This window comes from Notothenia rossii (genome assembly GCF_949606895.1).
Source record: "Notothenia rossii genome assembly, chromosome: 1".
Lineage (NCBI taxonomy): Eukaryota > Metazoa > Chordata > Actinopteri > Perciformes > Nototheniidae > Notothenia > Notothenia rossii.
Genome location: NC_136912.1, coordinates 8,960,831 through 8,982,160, shown reverse-complemented (window position 1 = coordinate 8,982,160; position 21,330 = coordinate 8,960,831). Strand labels below are relative to the sequence as shown.

General features: G+C 38.9%; 1 protein-coding gene and 1 long non-coding RNA gene across 2 annotated transcripts; one reads left to right on the top strand and one right to left on the bottom strand.

Annotated features, from left to right (window-relative positions):
* The first annotated feature begins 1,356 nt into the window (after positions 1-1,356).
* LOC307045502 (uncharacterized protein) lies at positions 1,357-20,198 on the top strand. Its single transcript, XM_079691186.1, has 5 exons — positions 1,357-1,460; positions 6,927-8,563; positions 13,036-13,179; positions 13,642-13,672; positions 18,142-20,198. Exons 2-5 carry the CDS (start codon positions 6,929-6,931, stop codon positions 19,791-19,793), a joined length of 3,462 nt encoding a protein of 1,153 aa, XP_079547312.1. The 5' UTR covers positions 1,357-1,460; positions 6,927-6,928; the 3' UTR covers positions 19,794-20,198.
* Positions 13,106-15,559, bottom strand: LOC307028543. Its single transcript, XR_013805026.1, has 3 exons — positions 15,215-15,559; positions 13,764-13,845; positions 13,106-13,160 (listed from the first exon to the last, which is right to left on the bottom strand). It is a non-coding gene; the product is annotated as an uncharacterized lncRNA (long non-coding RNA).
* Positions 20,199-21,330: the final 1,132 nt, after the last annotated feature.

Below are 21,330 nucleotides of genomic sequence, written 5' to 3'. Positions count from 1 at the left end.
TAGTTGGCAAAGCTTTTTGGTAATTGGTCCAGATGTGGGGACAGCAAATGACCAGACTATCAAAGCTCCCTGCAACACGTAGACCTGTAACAATACAAGTCGACTAAACTGGTCTGTGATTTGAATCGGTAAACAGTTTCCTTGTTTGTTTGTTTTTTAAATGACCAGTACACACAATTGGAATCAGAAATTCACATATTAAAAACTTCAAATTTAAACTGGAACAGTATCCCCTTTTGCTTTTAAGCCAGGGAAAATGTGCACGTCACTTTAACCCTTGTGTTGTGTTCGGGACTCCCGTGACCCGTTTCAAGTTCAAATTATATAATAACTACGCACTAGTTTTTTTTATCGGAACAAGGCTTCATGATATCCTCCACAACAGCCATATAAACACTACAAAACGGATTTTTACAATTTTAGCTAAGTTTGAAGGTCTCAAAAAAAAAAGTGTATAATTTGGTGTTCGGGTCTGGGAAGACCCAGCAGCATTGTTTTGAGTGACTCGGGGTCAAATTTGGCCCAATCAAGATTCATCTTTGACTTTCGACACCCCACCCCCTTCATCCACTGTCACAATAATTGTCAGTCTATTAAGTCTATCATAGTCAGATAAGCTTTATTATCCACTGTCTTCACTATAAGGAATATAATGAGCGAATATAATCAAACGTTTTACTTAAATATGTGGTGTGATGTGTTTTGGGGCCATAAAATAAAATTACAACTGGATTGTACAGTTGTGAATGCACAATAAGTTAGTTATGATGTAGTTAAAACAATATGTTCTTAGCTTAATGAGGGAATTTAACATGTTGTTATGTTTCCTAACAACCTCATCAATCGAGACCCAATATCTCACGAGGAAAAAGTGAGAACAGGATAACATGATTGCTTTAATTCAGGCAACAAAATGCCATAATGATCCATAAGGGATGCTGCCTGAGAGAAAACACTCTTCTTCCTTGTTATCATGACAACTAATGTTACATATTCAATGTCTAAAAGGCCTTTAGTTTATTTTATTGTATATAGATTTCTGTTTTAGAGTAGATACATATTGTACTTGTTGTATGGATGTGGATTATGTCATCCCTGACATTTAACTGACATGTGTGTCCAATAAATGTAACTGAACTCTTCTGATTAAAGTAAAACCTGATCATAATAAAGATAAGAAACAGCTTGACACACCTGTGAAGCAGAGCCTTTGCTCCCTAACTATCAGAGAAAACCTGGTATTTCTCAATACCCATGCAGATCAGAGGGAGGGAAGCACCAGCTGCAGCTACACTGAAAAGAGGAGGGCTTACACGTCACACTCAGGAAACGAAAGTTATGTTATTTAGAGAGGCAGCCACACTGCAGTCGAGACTAGTCTCTGTTTCTGTCTAAAGAAAATACAAACTGAGTTCATCAGATCTTTCTCAACAACACAGCAGAGTCTCTGTCAAACACTGGTGAGTACAGCTGATTATATTTACACTTTCAACAAGCAGGATTAACACAAAACTTCAGCTCTACTCAGACGAAATCTCCACCCAACTCTAACAACATGACCATATATATGATATAGAGTCCACTTTAAACAGCTTAAACAGTCTCTTTGTATCAGCTCTTAGTACTTTGTAAAATGTCCCTCTGTGGGACTAATAAAGGTATTCTGATTCTGATTTAGTAACTTGTTACTTGTGTTGTAGTACTCGAGACCGGTGTTGCAGTATAAGTTGAGTCATGACAACTGGCGACATTAATGTTGCATGTTGGTATGGTCTATACCAGCTGCTACACTCAAACGGTCTTGCAGTGTGTGTGTGTGTGTGTGTGTGTGTGTGTGTGTGTGTGTGTGTGTGTGTGTGTGTGTGTGTGTGTGTGTGTGTGTGTGTGTGTGTGTGTGTGTGTGTGTGTGTGTGTGTGTGTGTGTGTGTGTGTGTGTGTGTGTGTGTGTGTGTGTGTGTGTGTTACTTGCCAACCCTCTCGATTTTCGCGGGAGACTCCCGCATTTCTCCCGATTTCTGACAAAATCAGATTTACTCACTGTTTCCACTCGGACTTTAATACAGCTACACCATGGTTTGGTTTCCATGGTAGCGCGTCTCTTTAGCAGCGCGCGCAACTCAAAGTCTGAGAGGGTGAGGAAGATGAAAACTGAACAAGAATCGACAACTCCCTCTGCTAACTCCTTTCCTGTAAAATATAGTTCCAGCCCACACATATGCTCCATGGTGCCACAGGCATTGCCCTTACAACTACAATAAGCATGTAAATGTTAATCTACAGCTCCGGCGATCCACTAGCACCGGAGTCTCCACCTGCAGACGCAGTCATCCTCGACAACTACTGTAGCGTCACCTTGGATATGAGTCTAAACAACTCACAGACACACAGGCCAGGGCACTGACAGGGCACCCTTTGAGCATCAGATCTGACGATGCTGATTGGCTGAAATTATGTTTCGGCGGCATAGTTTACAGATAGCAACAGTCAGCTTGTTGGCTGCAGCTGCTCTGGCTGAGGGCTCCTTTCTTACCGCCCGGACGAGAGAGGGTAATGATACACGCTGGGGCCAGGCAGGAAACATGTGACTTATCAGTAGTTTTAGACATCGTAAAATAATTTTAAACGAGATTTTATTGTAGATTATACATTTTACTGATGATAAAAAAAAATTAAAAAAAAAATGTAAATATATTTTTAATTTGTAATGACAATCAAACCATAGACTGTATATATAAATGGACGTAGGGTCCGTGACGTCACCCATAGGATTCTGCAGAGTTGCCGAGAAGCCCTTAGGCGGAGTCGGCCACTAACGGCTCGACAGTGACGTCAGAGTTCAACTCCCGCCTGCTCCAAATAAGGGCAAAGAGGCGGAGCCGAGGCGGGACCTGGTGCCACCGAGCTGAAAGTTCCAGAGCTAGCTGAAGCTACCAAGCTAAGATAACATGCTCCCCAAAGGCACACTGTCGTGGTATTTTACGTTTCTAAGGTAAGCGGACATGAAACTATTCAGCAAAACTATAAATAATAATCTAAGTTATTGAGTTTTTAGCATAATACTTCAGAATCTTAAAATCCCTTAACGTTTGTATGCAATTGTGCTAAATTCAACATTGGAATCAAGCAAATATTAATATGTTTGCATGACATTAGTTATTTATATTTTGATATCACTTAATTATACGTTTAATACATTTAAGTCAAGCTAAGGTACATGTGATGGTAGCTAGTTAGTGCTCTTACCTGAGAGGTCTCCTTCAAACAGCATAATAACCAGACTGTATCATTAAAACTAAGTACCAGTTCTAGATCCTTGACTTTAGACAAACAATTCAAAAGACAACATTTATTTAAAGACCAATCTTTATTTGAATGTGCCTCTTAACCTGATACATTAGTTATACAGTAATAGTATTGACAATCTAAAAAAACTGAGCAACTCAACTGTCAACTTTATGTTTCTTATTGTCTCAAGCATTTGTTATTTTCATTTTCCCCCTCTCATATTCAGTGTGGACGGATTGAGACAGCGTGGTGTCCAGAAAGTTGCAGAGACTTCAGGGAGAAACCTCTGTGTGGGGGACTGGGGGGAGGGACTGATGGAGGAGCACATGCTGGGCAAAGCTGATACCAACTGCACAGGCCTAATCTGTCACTTTATTTGAACAAATGTGTTTACTTATACATTTAATAGGTTTACACCTTCTGTCCATATGTGCGTTTAATTCAAAACATTTGATTAACTTTTGGTTCACATTTCAATAAATTGTATTTGCACTCCTTTTGTCCATTATTCTTACTGAAAATGTTAGATTACACATTCACATCTGACTGAAGGTTGGCCCCATTTATTTGTGACGTTGCAAACTTTGCGGTACAAGTGATGTGAAGCTCATAAAGCGAGGCAAATAGAAATAATCAGCTGATGGAGTTTAGATGTGGAAATAGGTGCTTTCGATCAGCTGACTGTTGTTACAATAAAAGTAGTGTACTGGTCTTAAAATCTCATAGCATCAGCTTTTAATTTTCCTCTTGGATGTTCTTCTTGACCCTCAGAGAAGGAGAAAATGTCGTGTCTTTCAGGCATGTCCTTTCCTAACAAAAATTACAGGAAACATAAAACATATTATTGTAGAACAAGTGTGTTATTTATGAAAGCGGTGTGTTTGTGTGTTTAGGGGCTGTAGATATAATTATATTGTAATTGTAATGTTTTTTTATTTATTTCAACAGTGAGCTACAAAGACAATCAGATTATGAATGAACAGTATGAAGTTCATCAACATTGAAATATATGTTATTATCAAAATAATATTTAACTGTTATCAAAACGTAGTGCAACTGTAGAAGCTTGCTCTGTTGTTTCACTGAAAGAATAACTTTTACCACGTTTTTTACAGACAATATTGAGATATAAATAGTAGCGGTACTCACTATGTGTTAAATATCTTTGCCTTTAATACATTAAATTAGAAAGCTGACAAAATCATATTGCTTGTTAACATCTAAATGTAACTTTTTGCACAGAAAAAACCCTCAACTTCACTGATGTGTAGGTGATTTAGTATTGTTTAATGGAATGTATATCAGTGTATTAAAGTCAATACTTCATTTATGTAAACCAATATCTTTCTTGATTCTTTGTACAGTATGACAAAAATAGTATTTGTACCTGTGCTGAAGTTCACTGCTGTGAGGAGTCCAGTTCTGTCTCTCACTTTCTGGTCCAGCCTGTCTGCATCACCTGGACACCTTAAACAAACAGATATATGTAAAGGACCATGTGTACAAACAATATAACTGATTCTCTTCGTTGAACATGTTGGATTGTGTATTGTCCGAGTCAGGGTCCTTTTTATTTTACTGTAACTTTGGAAGTTGTGTTACCAATGCTTGCTGTTTATTTGATACCAATTTGGTGATGCAATTCATAAAAACAACAAGGTTTGGGTTTGTTCTTCAGATGACTGTGATGTTAACGTGTAAGCTCAATAATGAACTCCAGCTCAACCAACCATATTGTAATATCTAAGTAATCATCTTGAAATATGACATTAATAATTGTAATATACACACATCTTGTTGTGAGGTTGATTCAGGGTTCTTACACCTTTTCCAAAGTCAAATTCAAGCACTTTTCCAGCATTTTCAAGGTGCATTTTCAAGGTGCATTTTCAAGCATCTTACAGCTGTTGTAAATGACATATTTATATACACGTACTTATACTCAAATTATTATTTCCCTACCTCATATTAAATCAGATGTTCTTTATGCTATAAACAACCAAATGTGTGTTTCGTGATAGCATTCTACATGAGGATGAACAATTAAAGAAAAGAAAACTAAGTTTAATATTTCAAAATGAGTGATCTGTACGTACACTGGGCATCCCATATAACCTGGCGGAGCCGATATACAACAATCAGCCAAATAACTTTTCAATACATTATTGATTACTATTTTTTTAGGTACTTTTAGGTTGGCAGTAAACAAGTCAGAGGTGAATGGTGTACTTTTCCTCCACTAAATGTATTTAATACCTTTAGTTACTTTACAGATGTGGATTAATGATGTGAAATCTAATCAAGTGTTAAATCAGACTTTAGTTCCACCTGGAGTAAATCCACAAGCTACCCTGCAGTATACAAAGTCATTCAAACTAGCTGCACCTTTACCAGCTTTGAGAACACTTTCATGATCAATCATTATAAAACATATCATATATATTATTCTGAAATGGACCAATCTGCACAATGACTATTTTTACTGTCGCTACTTTCACTATATTTTGATGAGAATACTTTTCTACTTTTACTTGAGGAACATTTTGAATGCAGGACTTTTACTGTAACAGAGTATTCCTACACTCTGGTACTTCTACTTTTACTCAAGTACAAGATCTGAGTACTTTTACTTTTACTTAAGTACAATATCTGAGTACTTCTACTTTTACTCAAGTACAACATCTGAGTACTTCTACTTTTACTCAAGTACAAGATCTGAGTACTTCTACTTTTACTTAAGTACAATATCTGAGTACTTCTACTTTTACTCAAGTACAAGATCTGAGTACTTCTACTTTTACTTAAGTACAATATCTGAGTACTTCTACTTTTACTCAAGTACAACATCTGAGTACTTCTACTTTTACTCAAGTACAAGATCTGAGTACTTCTACTTTTACTTAAGTACAATATCTGAGTACTTCTACTTTTACTGAAGTACAACATCTGAGTACTTCTACTTTTACTGAAGTACAAGATCTGAGTACTTCTACTTTCACTACAAGATCTGAGTACTTCTACTTTTACTCAAGTACAACATCTGACTACTTATTCCACCTCTGGTAGCGTATTAGCCTGAATTGTAGCCACAAAATCACGCAGAGCTGCATAAAAATAGACTCACAATGGTAACAAGTGGAAAATAATATTTACGAATGTGTACAATGATTTGTAGGTAATTTTGACGACTCAAGACACTTGACTTATACATATTCAAAGGAAGACTGTGTTCATTCTACAATTACATGGGATTAGAACCGCCATCGGGTCAATTTGACCCACAGCTGTTTTTTTATTGTATGTAACTTTTTTTCAATAAAATATTAAAGTCTCCCAGTCCGTGACTTTTCCTGAAAGTGTGTTATGTAGCACCCTCTGTTGTTAAAAATGGTCAATATGAAGTCAGATTGAAGAAATCGCCAAAGAAATTGCCATTTATACCTATTTCCGCCAGCGGGTCATATGACCCCACCCCGATTTCGCGTGTAAACCATAGGTGTAAACATAGACATGACGTGTTGCTATAGCAACACCCTTTGTCTACTGCGGTTATCAAAGTTCTTTCTTTAAAACTATATATGATATGAATTGATGATTGATGTTTTAAATGTTTTTTCTTTTCTTTCTCATAATGTGTGTAGATATGGCTGCTGCAAGCTATCTGCCATCTGAAGATCAGTTTCTCTGCTCCATCTGTCTGGATTTGTTCACTGATCCAGTCAGCACATCATGTGGACACAACTTCTGTAGAACCTGCATCTCTGAACACTGGGATAGAAGTGACATGTGCCAGTGTCCAATGTGTAAAGAGGCTTTTAATACAAGACCAGATTTGAGGGTCAACACTTTCATCTCTGAGATGGTCGCTCAGTTCAGACAGTCGGCTCAACAGAAAGCCAGCAGCAGCAGCAGCTCAGAGCAACAAGTCTTCAAACCAGCAGAGGTTCCCTGTGACGTCTGCACTGAAACCAAACTGAAGGCCCTGAAGTCCTGCCTGGTGTGTCTGACCTCCTACTGTGAGACTCACCTGGAGCCTCACCTGACAATGTCAGGTCTGAAAAGACATCAGCTGATCGACCCTGTGGAGAACCTGGAAGACAGGATGTGTCCGAAGCACGATAAACCTCTGGAGCTGTTCTGTAAGACCGACCAGACATGTGTCTGTATGCTCTGCCATGTTTCAGACCACAAGATGCATGATGTGGTTCCACTGAAAGAAGGATATGAAGGGAAGAAGTCAGCGCTGGGAAAGAAAGAGGCTAGAATTCAGGAAATGATCCAGAAGAGACAACTGAAGATTGAGGAGATCAAACACTCAGTGGACCTCAGTGAGAAAGAAGCAGACAGAGAGAAAGCAGAAGGGGTTCAGGTCTTCACTGCTCTGAAGGAGTCTGTTGAGAGAAACCTGAATGAGTTCATCCAAACAATAGAAGGGAAGCAGAACATGAGAATGAAACAGGCTGAAGACTTCATCAAACAGCTGGAACAGGAAATCTCTCAGCTGAAGAAGAGAAGTGCTAAAGTTGAGCATCTCTCACGGTCTGAAGACCCCCTCCAGCTTCTCCAGGGTGTCCATTCCCTAAACATCCAACACCCATCACCCACCAAGGACTGGACAAAGGTCAGCATCCCTCCATCATCATATGAAGGGACTGTGGTGAGAGCTGTGGTTCAGGTGGAGGAGACACTCAGTAAAGAGATGAAGAAGCTGCTTGAAGCTGAACTGAGGAGGATCCAGAGGTACGCAGTGGATGTGACTCTTGATCCTGATACTGCACATCCCCGTCTCATCCTGTCTGTTGATGGAAAACAAGTCCGGGATAGTGATGTGAGAAAGAATCTCCCAGACAACCCAGAGAGATTTTCTGATTGTATTTGTGTTTTAGGAAAGCAGAGTTTATCTTCAGGCAAATTCTACTTTGAGGTTCAAGTTAAAGGAAAGACAGACTGGGATTTAGGAGTGGCCAGAAGGTCGATCAACAGGAAGGGAATGATCTCACTGAGCCCTGAGGATGGTAACTGGACTATATCTTTGACAAAGGGATTCGAGTATCAAGCCAATGATGATCCTCCAGTCCGTCTCTCTCTGAAGTCTCGACCAAAGAAGGTGGGGGTGTTTGTGGATTATGAGGAGGGTCTGGTCTCCTTTTATGACGTAGATGCTGCAGCTCTTATCTACTCCTTCACTGGCTGCTCCTTCACTGAGAAACTCTACCCACTCTTCTATCCTGGACTTAAATGTGGCCGTAAAAACGCTGCACCTCTGATCATCTCTCCTGTCAGAGTCACCTAATCACTTATCTCATTTAATGTGTTGATTTGTTTTCATTCAAGGGAACAAATATCAATATTTAGAGTATTTTCTACAAAATAAGTTTAATGTGGTGAATGATTTACATATTGTTTAGATGTTGTATACAACACATAAGTGGATTCATTAATCTACTCAAAAATCAAATAATAATCTCTTCAACACTTTATCGTAACACATGTGGAGAATATCTATGAACGTTGGTAAAGCTAAAGATTTATTTTAACTTTAAGAAAAAAACGTTGTTTGTAATGACACCAACTTTGTCAAGCTAGTTAGAATTGATAATAACATTAAATGTTTTATAATCAATTGTTATAAAGCTTCATTTAATAGAAAGGCTTATTACGTGCCTCTACAGTGTACTTAATACAATATGTGTAATAGTTATAGTGCTAGAAAAACTAAAATGAAGCAAAATAATATGATAAATCCTCATTTATGTTCAAATGTGTTTGGTTAATAACTGTTAACTTGTATATTTACATTCCAGGTTTTATAATTGATTACTGGTAAAATGGCTTATGAATCAAAGACATCTGTAAATATGTGATTGTGAGTTAAGAAAACAGTCAAATAAACTAGATGTTTGGTCTGAGAAAGCAGAGACTCGAGCACTAAACACTGAACAGGAAGGCCTGGTTTACACATCATTTGTATTTCATGACACATTTCCTGAGGCTAATTCATAATTAAAAAAATATAAGTTGACGTATTTTTGTGTAAAAGTTTGTAGGAAGAAATGTTTGTTTCCACTATCAGTGATTGGATATTGTACGGCTGTCGAGCAGAAAACAGTGGGGCTGATATCAGTGAGATAGCATTCACTTTGATGAGTACAAATAAGTAACTAACTACAGAGTTTAGCATTATACGAGTATGTATGGCAACAACTCATATAAGAAAACATTTGAATTTATTGAATGATACTCTTTAAGGAAATAACAGTTAGACCTACCATTTACTTCCTGTAGTTTTGCCATATTTTTATAAAACTAGTTTCCCCCTTTGTGATACAAAACGCTGAATCATTTGTTTGCATTGTGTCAACACTCATGTTTGTTTGTTGTGTGTGTGGTAGAAACAACTGGGTGAAATGTGATGAGGGTCACATGACTAACGGGGATTGGCAAAAAGCCAGAATACACCTCTTCCCAGGTTCTCAGTTTTAACTCATCATGCATACACAAAACCCTCCTTTTATTATACTTTGAAAAAATGCCTTTTCAAATGATTTCCCTCACAGCACATTTTTATAATCACTGAACTCAACAAGAACTCAATGTGAAACGGGTTCAATATTTTGTCTTTCATCCAAGATAACAATCTTCACAAGCACAATTTTAAATAACAAAAGTAACATATTAATTTCATGGTCACTGGTATTTGTTGTTTGTAAGTAAGTTAGTAAGTAAAGTTTATTTATAACGCGCTTTTCACAGACAAAGTCACAAAGTGCTTGACAAAACAATAAAACATCATAGGAATCATACAATAATAAACGACCACTCAAGCCACGTGATTAAGAAGTCATAAATGCACCCAAAACACAATAAAAACACAATAAAACATAGTATAAAATAGAATAAAATCAAGCACCGGTTACCCAAACGCCTGCCCAAACAGGAATGTCTTTAAATTCGTTATAAAGGGAGTCAACAGATTCTGCGGACCGTAGGTGTGCGGGCAGAGCGTTCCATAGTTTAGGAGCCACGGCCTCGAATGCTCGATCACCGCGAGTCTTAAGGTGAGTGCGTGGGACAGACAGTCAATTGAGCATGTGTGACCTGAGTGGGCGGGCTGATGTATGGATGAATTAGGTCAGCCACATAAGCAGGAGTCTGACCGTGCAATGCTCTGTAGGTGAGGGTGAGGATTTTGAACTGGATCCTATAGGCTACAGGGAGCTAGTGAAGAGATCTGAGTATTGGGGTAATGTGGGACCGTTTATCTGTGTGAGTAATGTGTTCAGTGTTATTTCAGCTTACAGGAAACAAGTCTTAAAAACACAAAAGGAAAACTTGATGGCTTTGCGTATGTCAAGGATCAAAACCATTCTAAAAAATCAGGCAAGATTTAAAAAAACATGGCAATTAGCCTTTTATTTTATTTTTTATTTCAGTGGTTAAAAACTGAGTATATGTTAAGGTAAGCAGGATTATATTGTATCTCATTTTAGAATCTAAACAACAACTGCTGTTTCATTTGTTGCTCAAAGTTATGCATGAAACATCTCACATTTTCACAAGGCCTTTCAAGTCAGATTTAAAAATAGTCAATTGTTGACTGTTCTGCTGTGTAAGTGGGCGTGTCAGACCTGACCTTTACCTCACCTACCTCTATTAAGCTTACCATTGATAAAAAGATGCTAAATTGGCTGTGAATGGAAAGGATGTATGTTTCCTTCTTTGTTGTTTCAGGCATGTGAAACCAGGCATGTGAAACTAGATAGAACATTCTGAACTTTTGACCTATACACACATTCTAGACCATATTTCTTTAATTTCTCATGTTCCAAATATGTTAAATGAGTCTCTTGGAGGAATATAATTTGCACATTTTCCTTTTTCAACTTTGTCATAACCTTTTCTCTCTTCTTTGGTACGTTAAGACCATTCACATTTAGCGACAGTATCTTAGTATTAACCATTTATGTGTATTGGTAGGTTATTCTTTTGGTATGCTCCCTCGAAGCTCTGGGCTAAACAGTCGTTAACAAAACACACATAGGCGTGTGGCGCAGTGGATAGAGCCTTGGTGTTAGGATCAGGGGGTCACAGGTTCAAACCCCACTGCAGTCAGCATGTTGTTGTGTCCCTGGGCAAGACACTTCACCCCAAATTGCTCCTGTGGGGATTCAGTATGTATTCAGCTTCAGTATTCAGTATGTAAGTTGCTACAGATAAAAAAGTCCAACAAGTTGCATGTAATAATGTAATAATAAACATAAAACAAAAATGGGTTCTAACATCCCCAATTCGTCGGTGGGTGCAGGGGAAATCCTCCCGTAAGAGGGCCCCTCTCTAGACTTGAGACTATACCCAACTCATGGGGTTACGTGCTGTCTAGGCATGTCCAACATTAACACTGGCCTACCTCTCTCCGTTGGTGTCCAATAAAAAAAAAAGCCTCTATATTTCTTCAATCCTCAATGAAAGTTATTCAAGCTAAACAGTCCTACGCTTTCCATTTTTGCAACATTTCTCTCGTCGTGTCTTCCTTCCTTTCCCTTGACTCGTTGCCAGACCGGTTGCGCCCTCCTCTCTTCCACAGGTGCGGCGGCTCCGCCTGGTACCTCCATCTCGAGTCCCCTCTCCCTCATGTCCCTGGCGGCGTCTATGGCGTGCGTCATCATAGGTCTTCACTCCGGCTTCCCAATAAATGCATATTTTAGCGAGTGGTGTCTGGAAACGTATTCCTCTGTCCTTCAATACTTTCTTGATGCCCAAATATGACTTTCTTTTCTGGACCACTGCGGTTGCATAGTCGTGGTCAAAGAATATGCGTTTGCCCCCTACACTCATTTTCTTCTGCCATGCTTTCTTAAGAATGACTTCTTTCGTGTCGAATTGCAAGAAATTGACCACTATTGACCTGGGGGTAGCGGTCGGAGGCGGCTTTTGAGCGAGGGCTCTGTGCGCTCTTTGAATGTTGAGATTAATAACGTTACCCTCCTGTAGCTCCAGCTCAGTGCTCAGGAGTTGCTCCACGTATTTGGTAACCGACTCCCCCTCTGGCACCCCGAATATTCGGATATTATTCCTCCTTGATCTTCCTTCAAGGTCTACCATTGTTTCCTTCATCTGGTGCGTCTGATTCGACATTTCAATCATTGTTTCTTTCGCCTCCGACCGGCTCGCAGTGTCTCGGAATGGCCCGTCTCCGTAATTTTAGCTTCTTCGTCCTCGTCTCCGTTGTTTTCTTGCTTCGAGTTTTCTGTCACTCCTGGTTGATCTTTCGCTGTTTCTTGTTTTCTGTTATTTCTTCGGCTACTTCGTCTGATCCCTCTCCTCATTTCCTGGTTTTAGGTATCGAGTTGAGCATTTATGAGGGTTTATTTTGTCCAACTTGCGAGAGGTAGAAGATAGTGTTGCTACTCACGTCGCCATCTTCCGGAAGTCCTATTTAGTGTCATTTTAATTCATTAATTTAGAGTATATGTTTATGTTTTCGATTGAAGGTGGAAACGGGGGATTTGGTGCTTATTGGTAGATATGTGGAGAAATAGAATATGTTTCCTTTGACCAAGACAAGAGAAGATGTAAGAACATTATTCCTCTTTCTTTTCATTGATGAAACCTAAGAAAATAAACTACACAGCTAAAATTCTTGCCTGGACAAAGGACCTTATCCCAGCAGCAACATGTGATACCTGGTGCAACAGCAGCAGTTTGATTTTGTTTTTGTAAGTGTTGTGCTACCTGGCTGATGCTGGGCAGTTTGGTGAGCAGCATCTGGAAGACGGGTGGAGGCAGAGTCTGCTGCAACACCTGCAGCAGCTGCTGGGGCTGCCCACACACTGCGATGGCGTTGGTCAGGTGGTCCACGCCTTTCTCATAGTCTCCTGTGGAGAGGACACACAGGTGAGGGAAGTACTCACACACTTCACTTAATAAGCCAGCCTAAAAATAGTCATGCATTCAAAATGTTAATTAAGTAAAAGTAAAGAAGTATTATCAGCATAATGTTTTCCAAAGTTGTAGTTTGTCATTATGGAGCCATTACTTGGTAGTACAGTACTGCATCATATGATGTAAGTCAATGTGTTTTTGTTATTTAAAGGGTAACACTTTGTCAAACTAAACTAGAATACTAAAGTATGACTTAAGTACAACTACCTCAAGTACAAGTATCTCAACATTGTTATTAAAGGGGCCCTATTATGCTCATTTTCAGGTTCATATCAGTATGTAGTGCCTCTACTGTGACATGTCTCCATCCTTTAATGTTCGAAAAGCTCTTTATTATTCTCATACTGTCTGTGCTGCAGCACCTCTTTTCACCCTCTGTCTGAAACCAGAGCCCAGTCTGCTCTTGTTGGTTAGCTAGCCAATAGCTCTGTGGAGGTGCGTGGAGGTATGTGTGTTTGTGTGTGTGTGTGTGTGTGTGTGTGTGTGTGTGTGTGTGTGTGTGTGTGTGTGTGTGTGTGTGTGTGTGTGTGTGTCACCCTGAGCCAGCAGCTCCTCCCCCAGCTGGATCTCCTCCAGGAAGAACTTCTGCACCGCCTCAGCGTCCTTCAGGTCGGGGAGCTGCGGGACAAACAGCCGTCAGCAACAGGAAGTCAAACTGTTTCTGAGTGATCAATAATCAGATCTGATCTGTGAGCCACTCGTACTTTTCAAGATGCGAACGCTTATTGTGAAATGCACACTCGATACAGCACAGCTTTGGCAAGGGAAACCTTAGAGCACATGTGTCAAACTCAAGGCCCGGGGGCCAAATCAGGCCCGTGGTGGATTTAATTTCGGCCCGCAGGATAATTTCTAATTACTATTAGATCTGGCCCTCCGGTATATTGCACGCACACCTTCACTCCATCCTGAGGGTCTCCTCCGCTCAGAGCCTGACCCCAAACATTGATGACCTTGCACCCAAGATGAGATGCCAAGTATCTGAACTAGCATCACAGAGCAGCAAACTGAGTTTCAATGTTTCCTTCTGCACTTTCTTTCTTGAGACAACAGGGCATGTTTGTTTTTTTCTTTGAGGGAAAAGTTCTTTGAAGCTGTTGTTGGCCTGTGGAAAAATGTAATCATAAGAAATGACTCCAGAAAATCTGCAGATAGAGCCATAAGAAATGAATGCAACTGATTATTTAATGTTTAATGTTTTTATAGGCAATAATTTAAGCTTTGTTAGTTCCAGGTTTAATATGTGCAATAAGTTCATTTCAATAAGTTTTGCAATAAAAATTGATCCAGTCCGGCCCTCGACTAGTCCAGATTTTTTCTTGGCCCACTGTGTATTTGAGTTTGACATATTGATATTGATATAGACTAGATCAGTGGTCACCAACCTTTTTAAGCCCAAGATCACCGACCTCGGCCTAAGTGAAAGGCGAGATATACCTATTGCAGAATTGAGTGAAAAAGACGGCCCAGACAGTGCTTCCAATTTGAGGCCTTTTATATAGGCTAATTGCATCTGAATTACTGTTACAATGAAGGCTCCATAATCAGCTCACGGCATATAGGCAGGGGTAAAGTGCTATTGGGGGGCGGACCTCACCTCCTCTAGGGGGGTCCGGGGGGATGCTCCCCCGGGAAGATTTTTTTTTAAATATTGAGGGTTGAAAGCATCAATCTGTTGCACTTTGAGAGCAACATGAAGAGATCTATGGATACCTCTCCACGCACCCATATGAAACAGAACTGTAAACAGATTTTCTTTTTCTTTATGGATATTTTACAAATCACTCCCCTTTTTACATTACATTACATTACTTTTAAACTGTATTCTTGTTTTACTGCCATATAGTAGGCTATTTCATACCTGGTTTTCATTTATTCTCTTATTGTTTGTATAACTATAATGATCATATGAAGGTGTGCCGCGTAAATAATCTTTTGAATAATTTGTGACAAAACCGTTCTAAACACTCAGAGTCCTTTAGCTCACCTGAGCCCCTCTGTCTGACAGGAGAGGACTGTCCTCCAGCTTGTTGTGGAAACAGCTCCTTATGTCCGTTAGTGCAGCTAGCTAACCAGATGCTAACATCACGGTCCATGCTAGCACCGGTCCCTCTCTCTCCCTCTCTCCCTCTCTCCCTCTCTCTCTCCCTCTCTATCACACTAAATGCGCTATTGCCACACACACACAGAGCCGAGCTTTAATGACACAAGCACACGTGTATTTCCATGCAACTCTCTGATTGGTCTGGTGTCTTGCCTCTGTTGCGTTCACTGAACACGGGAAATTACAGTCCTGCCGTTGTCTCTTGTGTCATGATGAGGTTCACGTAAAGCACGGTTAATGTATTATATTATTGAGGTGTCTCAAATATACGTCAATCAAGTGGCACCTGCTAATGGGGTGGTGGATGATAGGTTTATATCCAAAAACGTCTTTTTCAAACATTATTATTTTAATTTTATTTTTCTTTCTTTTGTTACTTTTTTTTTTAACGGTCCGCGATCTACCCGCACCAAACTCTTGATCGACCGGTCGATCGTGATCGGACTAGATAAATCATAATATAAAATAAAAGACTAATACAGGAAGTAAAGCTTTTAAAATAAAACCTAAAAATAGTGCTTACCAATTCTACTAAAATATTATTAGTATTATTATTATTATTATTATTATTAGAATAATAATAATTAAACAATATTTGTATTAAAATAAAAATAATAATAGAAATAATGTTTTAAGAATCACTTTTATCATGCCTAATATTAATAACACTACTACTAACAATAATAATAATAATTAATGTTGGTACATAATCTGAATTATGGATTGCATTTTAATGGAATTCTTGAATTGATGGGTTTATGGGGAAAACTAAATATCAGTGATGTAACAACAATAACAACAACAACAACAACAACAACAACAACACCAATATGGTAGATAATATACAGAGATGTTTGCACAGAGATTTCCTCAGGTAAAATGTTTTATATATTTGAGAAACTAAGAAATATTTGTATATATTTTGCAACTTGATCATTTTCCTCTTACTATGAAGCACACTGTAAATGATTGACAGGAGATAAGAGGAAGCGTTACAACACGATAAGGACTGTTTGTGCTCACCTTTGCCATGCCCGCCCTCTCTGTGGCTACCTGCTGCTTTCTCCTTCCTGCAACAGAGACACAAAAAAGTCTAAATTAAAAACCAAGAAATGGATTTAACAGCCACCTGTAAAACAGCAAGATTTTTATTTTGTTCATGGCTTTAACTGTTTCTTTTAATATTTAAAGTAACCTTGATTTAAGAGGTTCAATCACTGGGAGATATCATTCTGTATTGTCTCTTTTTATACAGTGCATTGAGGACATTTAACATGTTGTTATGATTCAGCATTAGGCAACTACCTCATCAATCGAGACCCAATATCTCACGAGGAAAAAGTGAGAACAGGATAATATGATTGCTTTAATTCAGGCAACAACATGCCATTATAATCCATGAGGGATGCTGCCTGAGAGAAAACACTCGTCTTCCTTGTTATCATGACAACTAATGTTACATATTCAATGTCTAAAAGGCCTTTAGTTCATTTGATTGTATATAGATTTCTGTTTCATAGTGGATACATATTGTACTTGTTGTACATTTGATGAAGGTATGTTGTCTACATTACTAATCATAATAATAAAACATGTCCCAGAAGCTGTAGAGTTTGGGTTTAGAGATGGAAAGGAGAGCGGCTGAGGTCGATCTGAGGGACCGTTGGGGTTGGTAGGGGTGAGGAGGTCAGTGAGGTAGGGGGGGGGGCTTTGTAAGTAAGGAGCAGTATTTTGTAGTTGATGCGGTGGGAGACGGGAAACCAGTATAGTTCAAGTTCATTAAGTTCTACAATGGAAATAAGTCTTTAACTATGTAGATTATGTCATCCATGACATTTTACTGACATGTGTTTCAAATGAATGTAACTGAAAACGTTCATCATAATAAAGATTAGAAACAGCTTTGACACACCTCACTCCTCACACGTGTAAAGCACCAGCGTTGCTCCCTAACTATCAGAGAAAACCTGGTATTTCTCAATACCCATGCAGATCAGAGGGAGGGAACAAACCAGCAGACAGTGAGAGGAGGAACTACACTGGAAAGAGGAGAGCTTACACGTCACACACAAGAAACAAAAGTTATGTTATTTAGAGAGGCAGCCACACTGCAGTCGAGACTAGTCTCTGTTTCTGTCTAAAGAAAATACAAACTGAGTTCATCAGATCTTTCTCAACAACACAGCAGAGTCTCTGTCAAACACTGGTGAGTACATCTGATTATATTTACCCTTAAACAAGAAGGATTAACACAAAACAGCCATTCTCAGGAGAAAGCTCCACCCTTTACGTCCAACTTGTTTTTCTCTAACAACATAACCATATATATAGAGTCCACTTTAAACATCTTAAACAGTCTCTTTGTATCAACTCATAGTACTTTAGTCACTTGTAACTGAATCTCTGTTGTGAGGAGTTTTAATTCACTTCTGCTCTCCTGCTCTTATTAGATTTTGCTGATCACTTCCTCCATAATGCTTTCACCCATTTCCTCTAGCTGTTTCAAAATAAAAATATTTCCATGACAGAAACAGTTGGAGGCTTTTAATGTGAAGCAGCTAGAGGAAATTAATAATTATGGTCACACAGTAAGAAGTGCAGTGTTATTTTTCAATAAAAATGTTTTCGACAAAACCTGTATTTTCATTGCTGTTAGCCAGAGTTGCATGCTTGACCCTGTCAGAGTTAAATGGTAACAGTTGCTCATGGCTTGTTACAAGTTATCAAAGTTATTTCGTTAAAACCATGTATGATGAATTGATGATTGATGTTTCAAATGTTTTCTCTTTTCTTTCTCATTATGTGTGTAGATATGGCTGCTGCAAGCTACCTGCCATCTGAAGATCAGTTTCTCTGCTCCATCTGTCTGGATTTGTTCACTGATCCAGTCACTATACCATGTGGACACAACTTCTGTAAAGACTGCATCACTGAACACTGGGATAGAAGTGACAGGTGCCAGTGTCCCATGTGTAAAAAAGAGTTCAACACAAGACCTGAGCTGCACGTCAACACTTTCATCTCTGAGATGGTGGCTCAGTTCAGACAGTCGGCTCAACAGAAAGCCAGCAGCAGCAGCAGCTCAGAGCAACAAGTCTTCAAACCAGGAAAAGTTCCCTGTGACGTCTGCACTGAAACCAAACTGAAGGCCCTGAAGTCCTGCCTGGTGTGTCTGACCTCCTACTGTGAGACTCACCTGGAGCCTCATCTGACAAAGTCAAGCCTGAAAAGACATCAGCTGATCGACCCTGTGGAGAACCTGGAAGACAGGATGTGTCCGAAGCACGATAAACCTCTGGAGCTGTTCTGTAAGACCGACCAGACATGTGTCTGTATGCTCTGCCATGTTTCAGACCACAAGATGCATGATGTGGTTCCACTAAAAGAAGGGTATGAAAGAAAGAAGGCCGAGTTGGGGAAGAAAGAGGCTGAAACTCAGCAGATGATCCAGAAGAGACAACTGAAGATTGAGGAGATCAAACACTCAGTGGACCTCAGTGAGAAAGATGCAGACGGAGAGATAGCAGAAGGTGTTCAGGTCTTCACTGCTCTGAAGAAGTCTGTTGAGGGAGGCCAGGCCAATCTCATCAACACGATCAAAGAGAAGCAGAAAACAACTGGAAAAAAGGCTGAAGCTTTAATCAAAGAGTTGGAACAGGAAATCTCTGAGCTGAAGAAGAGAAGCTCTGAGGTGGAGCAGGTCACACACTCTGAAGACCACCTGCATTTTCTACAAAGTGTCAAGTCCCTAAACATTCAACACCGACCACCCTCCAAGGACTTGAGAAAATTCAGCCTCACCCCAGCGGTATATGAGGGGACGGTGGTAAAGGCTGTGGCTCAGGTGGAGGAGACACTCGGTAAAGAGATGAAGAAGCTGCTTGAAGCTAAACTGAAGAGGATCCAGAAAGATGCAGTAAATGTGACTCTTGATCCGCGTACAGCACATCCCTGTCTCATCCTGTCTGATGATGAAAAAAGAGTTAAATATAGTGATGTCGAAAAGAATCTCCCAAACAACAGAGAGAGGTTTTCTGATTCTCTTTGTGTTTTAGGAAAGCAGAGTTTCTCTTCAGGCAGATTTTACTTTGAAGTTCAAGTTAAAGAAAAGACTGAATGGTATTTAGGAGTGGCCAGAGGGTCAATCAACAGGAAGGGAATGATCGCACTGGGCCCTCAGTGGGGTAACTGGACTATATCTTTGACAAAGGGATTCGAGTACGGAGCTCTTGATGATCCTCCAGTCCTTCTCTCTCTGAAGTCTCGACCTAAGAAAGTGGGGGTGTTTGTGGATTATGAGGAGGGTCTGGTCTCCTTTTATGACGTAGATGCTGCAGCTCTGATCTACTCCTTTACTGGCTGCTCCTTCAACGGGAAAATCTACCCATTCTTTGGTCCTGGTAATAAATATGGCCGTAAAAACGCTGCACCTCTGATCATCTCTCCTGTCAGAGTCACCTAATCACTCATCTTATTTCATGTATTGATTTATTTTTATTTTGTTTCCATCTTATTTTCTACAAGATAAGTTTAACGTGGTGATTGATTAACATATGGTTTAGATGTTGTATACAACACATAAGTGGATTCATTAATCTACAATCCAATAATTATCTCATCAACACTTTATCGTAACACATGTGGAGAATATATATAATATGAACGTTGATAATATGAAGATTTATTTAAAAAAAAGTTTTTTCTAATGACACCAAATGTGTCAAGCCATAGTTACAATTGATAATAACATTACATGTGTCATATTTAATTGTGTTATAAAGCTTAATTAAAGAGAAAGGCCTATTAATGCCTGTACTGTGTATTACATTTAATATGTGTAATAGTTAAACTGCTAGAAAAAGTAAAATTAAGCTAAATAATATGATAAATCCTCATTTGTGTTAAAATGTGTTTGGTTAATAACTGTTAACTTGTATATTTACATGCCAGGTTTTATATTGATTACTGGTAAAATGGCTTATGAATCAAAGACATCTGTAAATATGTGATTGTGAGTTAAGAAAACAGTCAAATAAACTAGATGTTTGGTCTGAGAAAGCAGAGACTCGAGCACTAAACACTGAACAGGAAAGCCTGTTTTACACATCATTTGTATTTCATGACACATTTCCTGAGGCTAATTCACATAAAAAAAATACAAGTTGATGTATTTTTGTGTGAAGAGTTTGTAGGAAGAAATGTTTGTTTCCACTAGCAGTGATTGGATATTGGCTGTAGAGCAGAAAACAGTGCGGCTGATATCAGAGAGATAGCATTCACTTTTACGAGTCGCAAAGACAAAAACAACTCTTTACAAGGAAGTAGCTAACTACAGAGTATAAATGCCAAAAATTAATATAAAGAAAAATGGGGTTGGGTTTAATGATAATTTTTAAGGATATAATAGTTGGACTTAAGACCTACCATTAGCTTCCTTAGTTTTGCCATATTTGTATAAAACTAGTTTTATTTTTGCATTGTGTCAACATACACTTGTGTGTTTGTTGTGTGTGTGGTAGAAACAACTGGGTGAAATGTGATGAGGGTCACATGACTAACGGGGGTTGGCAAAAAGCCAGAATACACTTCTTCCTAGGTTCTCAGTTTTAACTCATCATGCATACACGAAACCCTCCTTTTCTTATACTTTGAAAAAATGCCTTTTCCAATGATTTCCCTCCCAGCACATTTTTATAATCACTGAACTCAACAAGAACTCAATGTGAAACGGGTTCAATATTTTGTCTTTCATCCAAGATAACAATCTTCAGAAGCACAATTTTAAATAACAAAAGTAACATATTAATTTCATGGTCACTGGTATTTGTTGTTTGTAAGTAAGTTAGTAAGTAAAGTTTATTTATAACGCGCTTTTCACAGACAAAGTCACAAAGTGCTTGACAAAACAATAAAACATCATAGGAATCATACAATAATAAATGACCACTCAAGCCACGTGATTAAGAAGTCATAAATGCACCCAAAACACAATAAAAACA

What these genes read in the sequence shown, in the direction of transcription:
- LOC307045502 (XM_079691186.1), top strand. Translation starts at nt 6,929, where the DNA reads ATGGCTGCTGCAAGCTATCTGCCATCTGAAGATCAGTTTCTCTGCTCC. An exon ending in CCTGTGGAGAGGACACACAG is followed by an intron (nt 13,180 to 13,641) that starts GTGAGGGAAGTA and finishes CTTGTTGGTTAG; the next exon opens with CTAGCCAATAGCTCTGTGGA. An exon ending in CTCTGTGGAGGTGCGTGGAG is followed by an intron (nt 13,673 to 18,141) that starts GTATGTGTGTTT and finishes TTATGTGTGTAG; the next exon opens with ATATGGCTGCTGCAAGCTAC.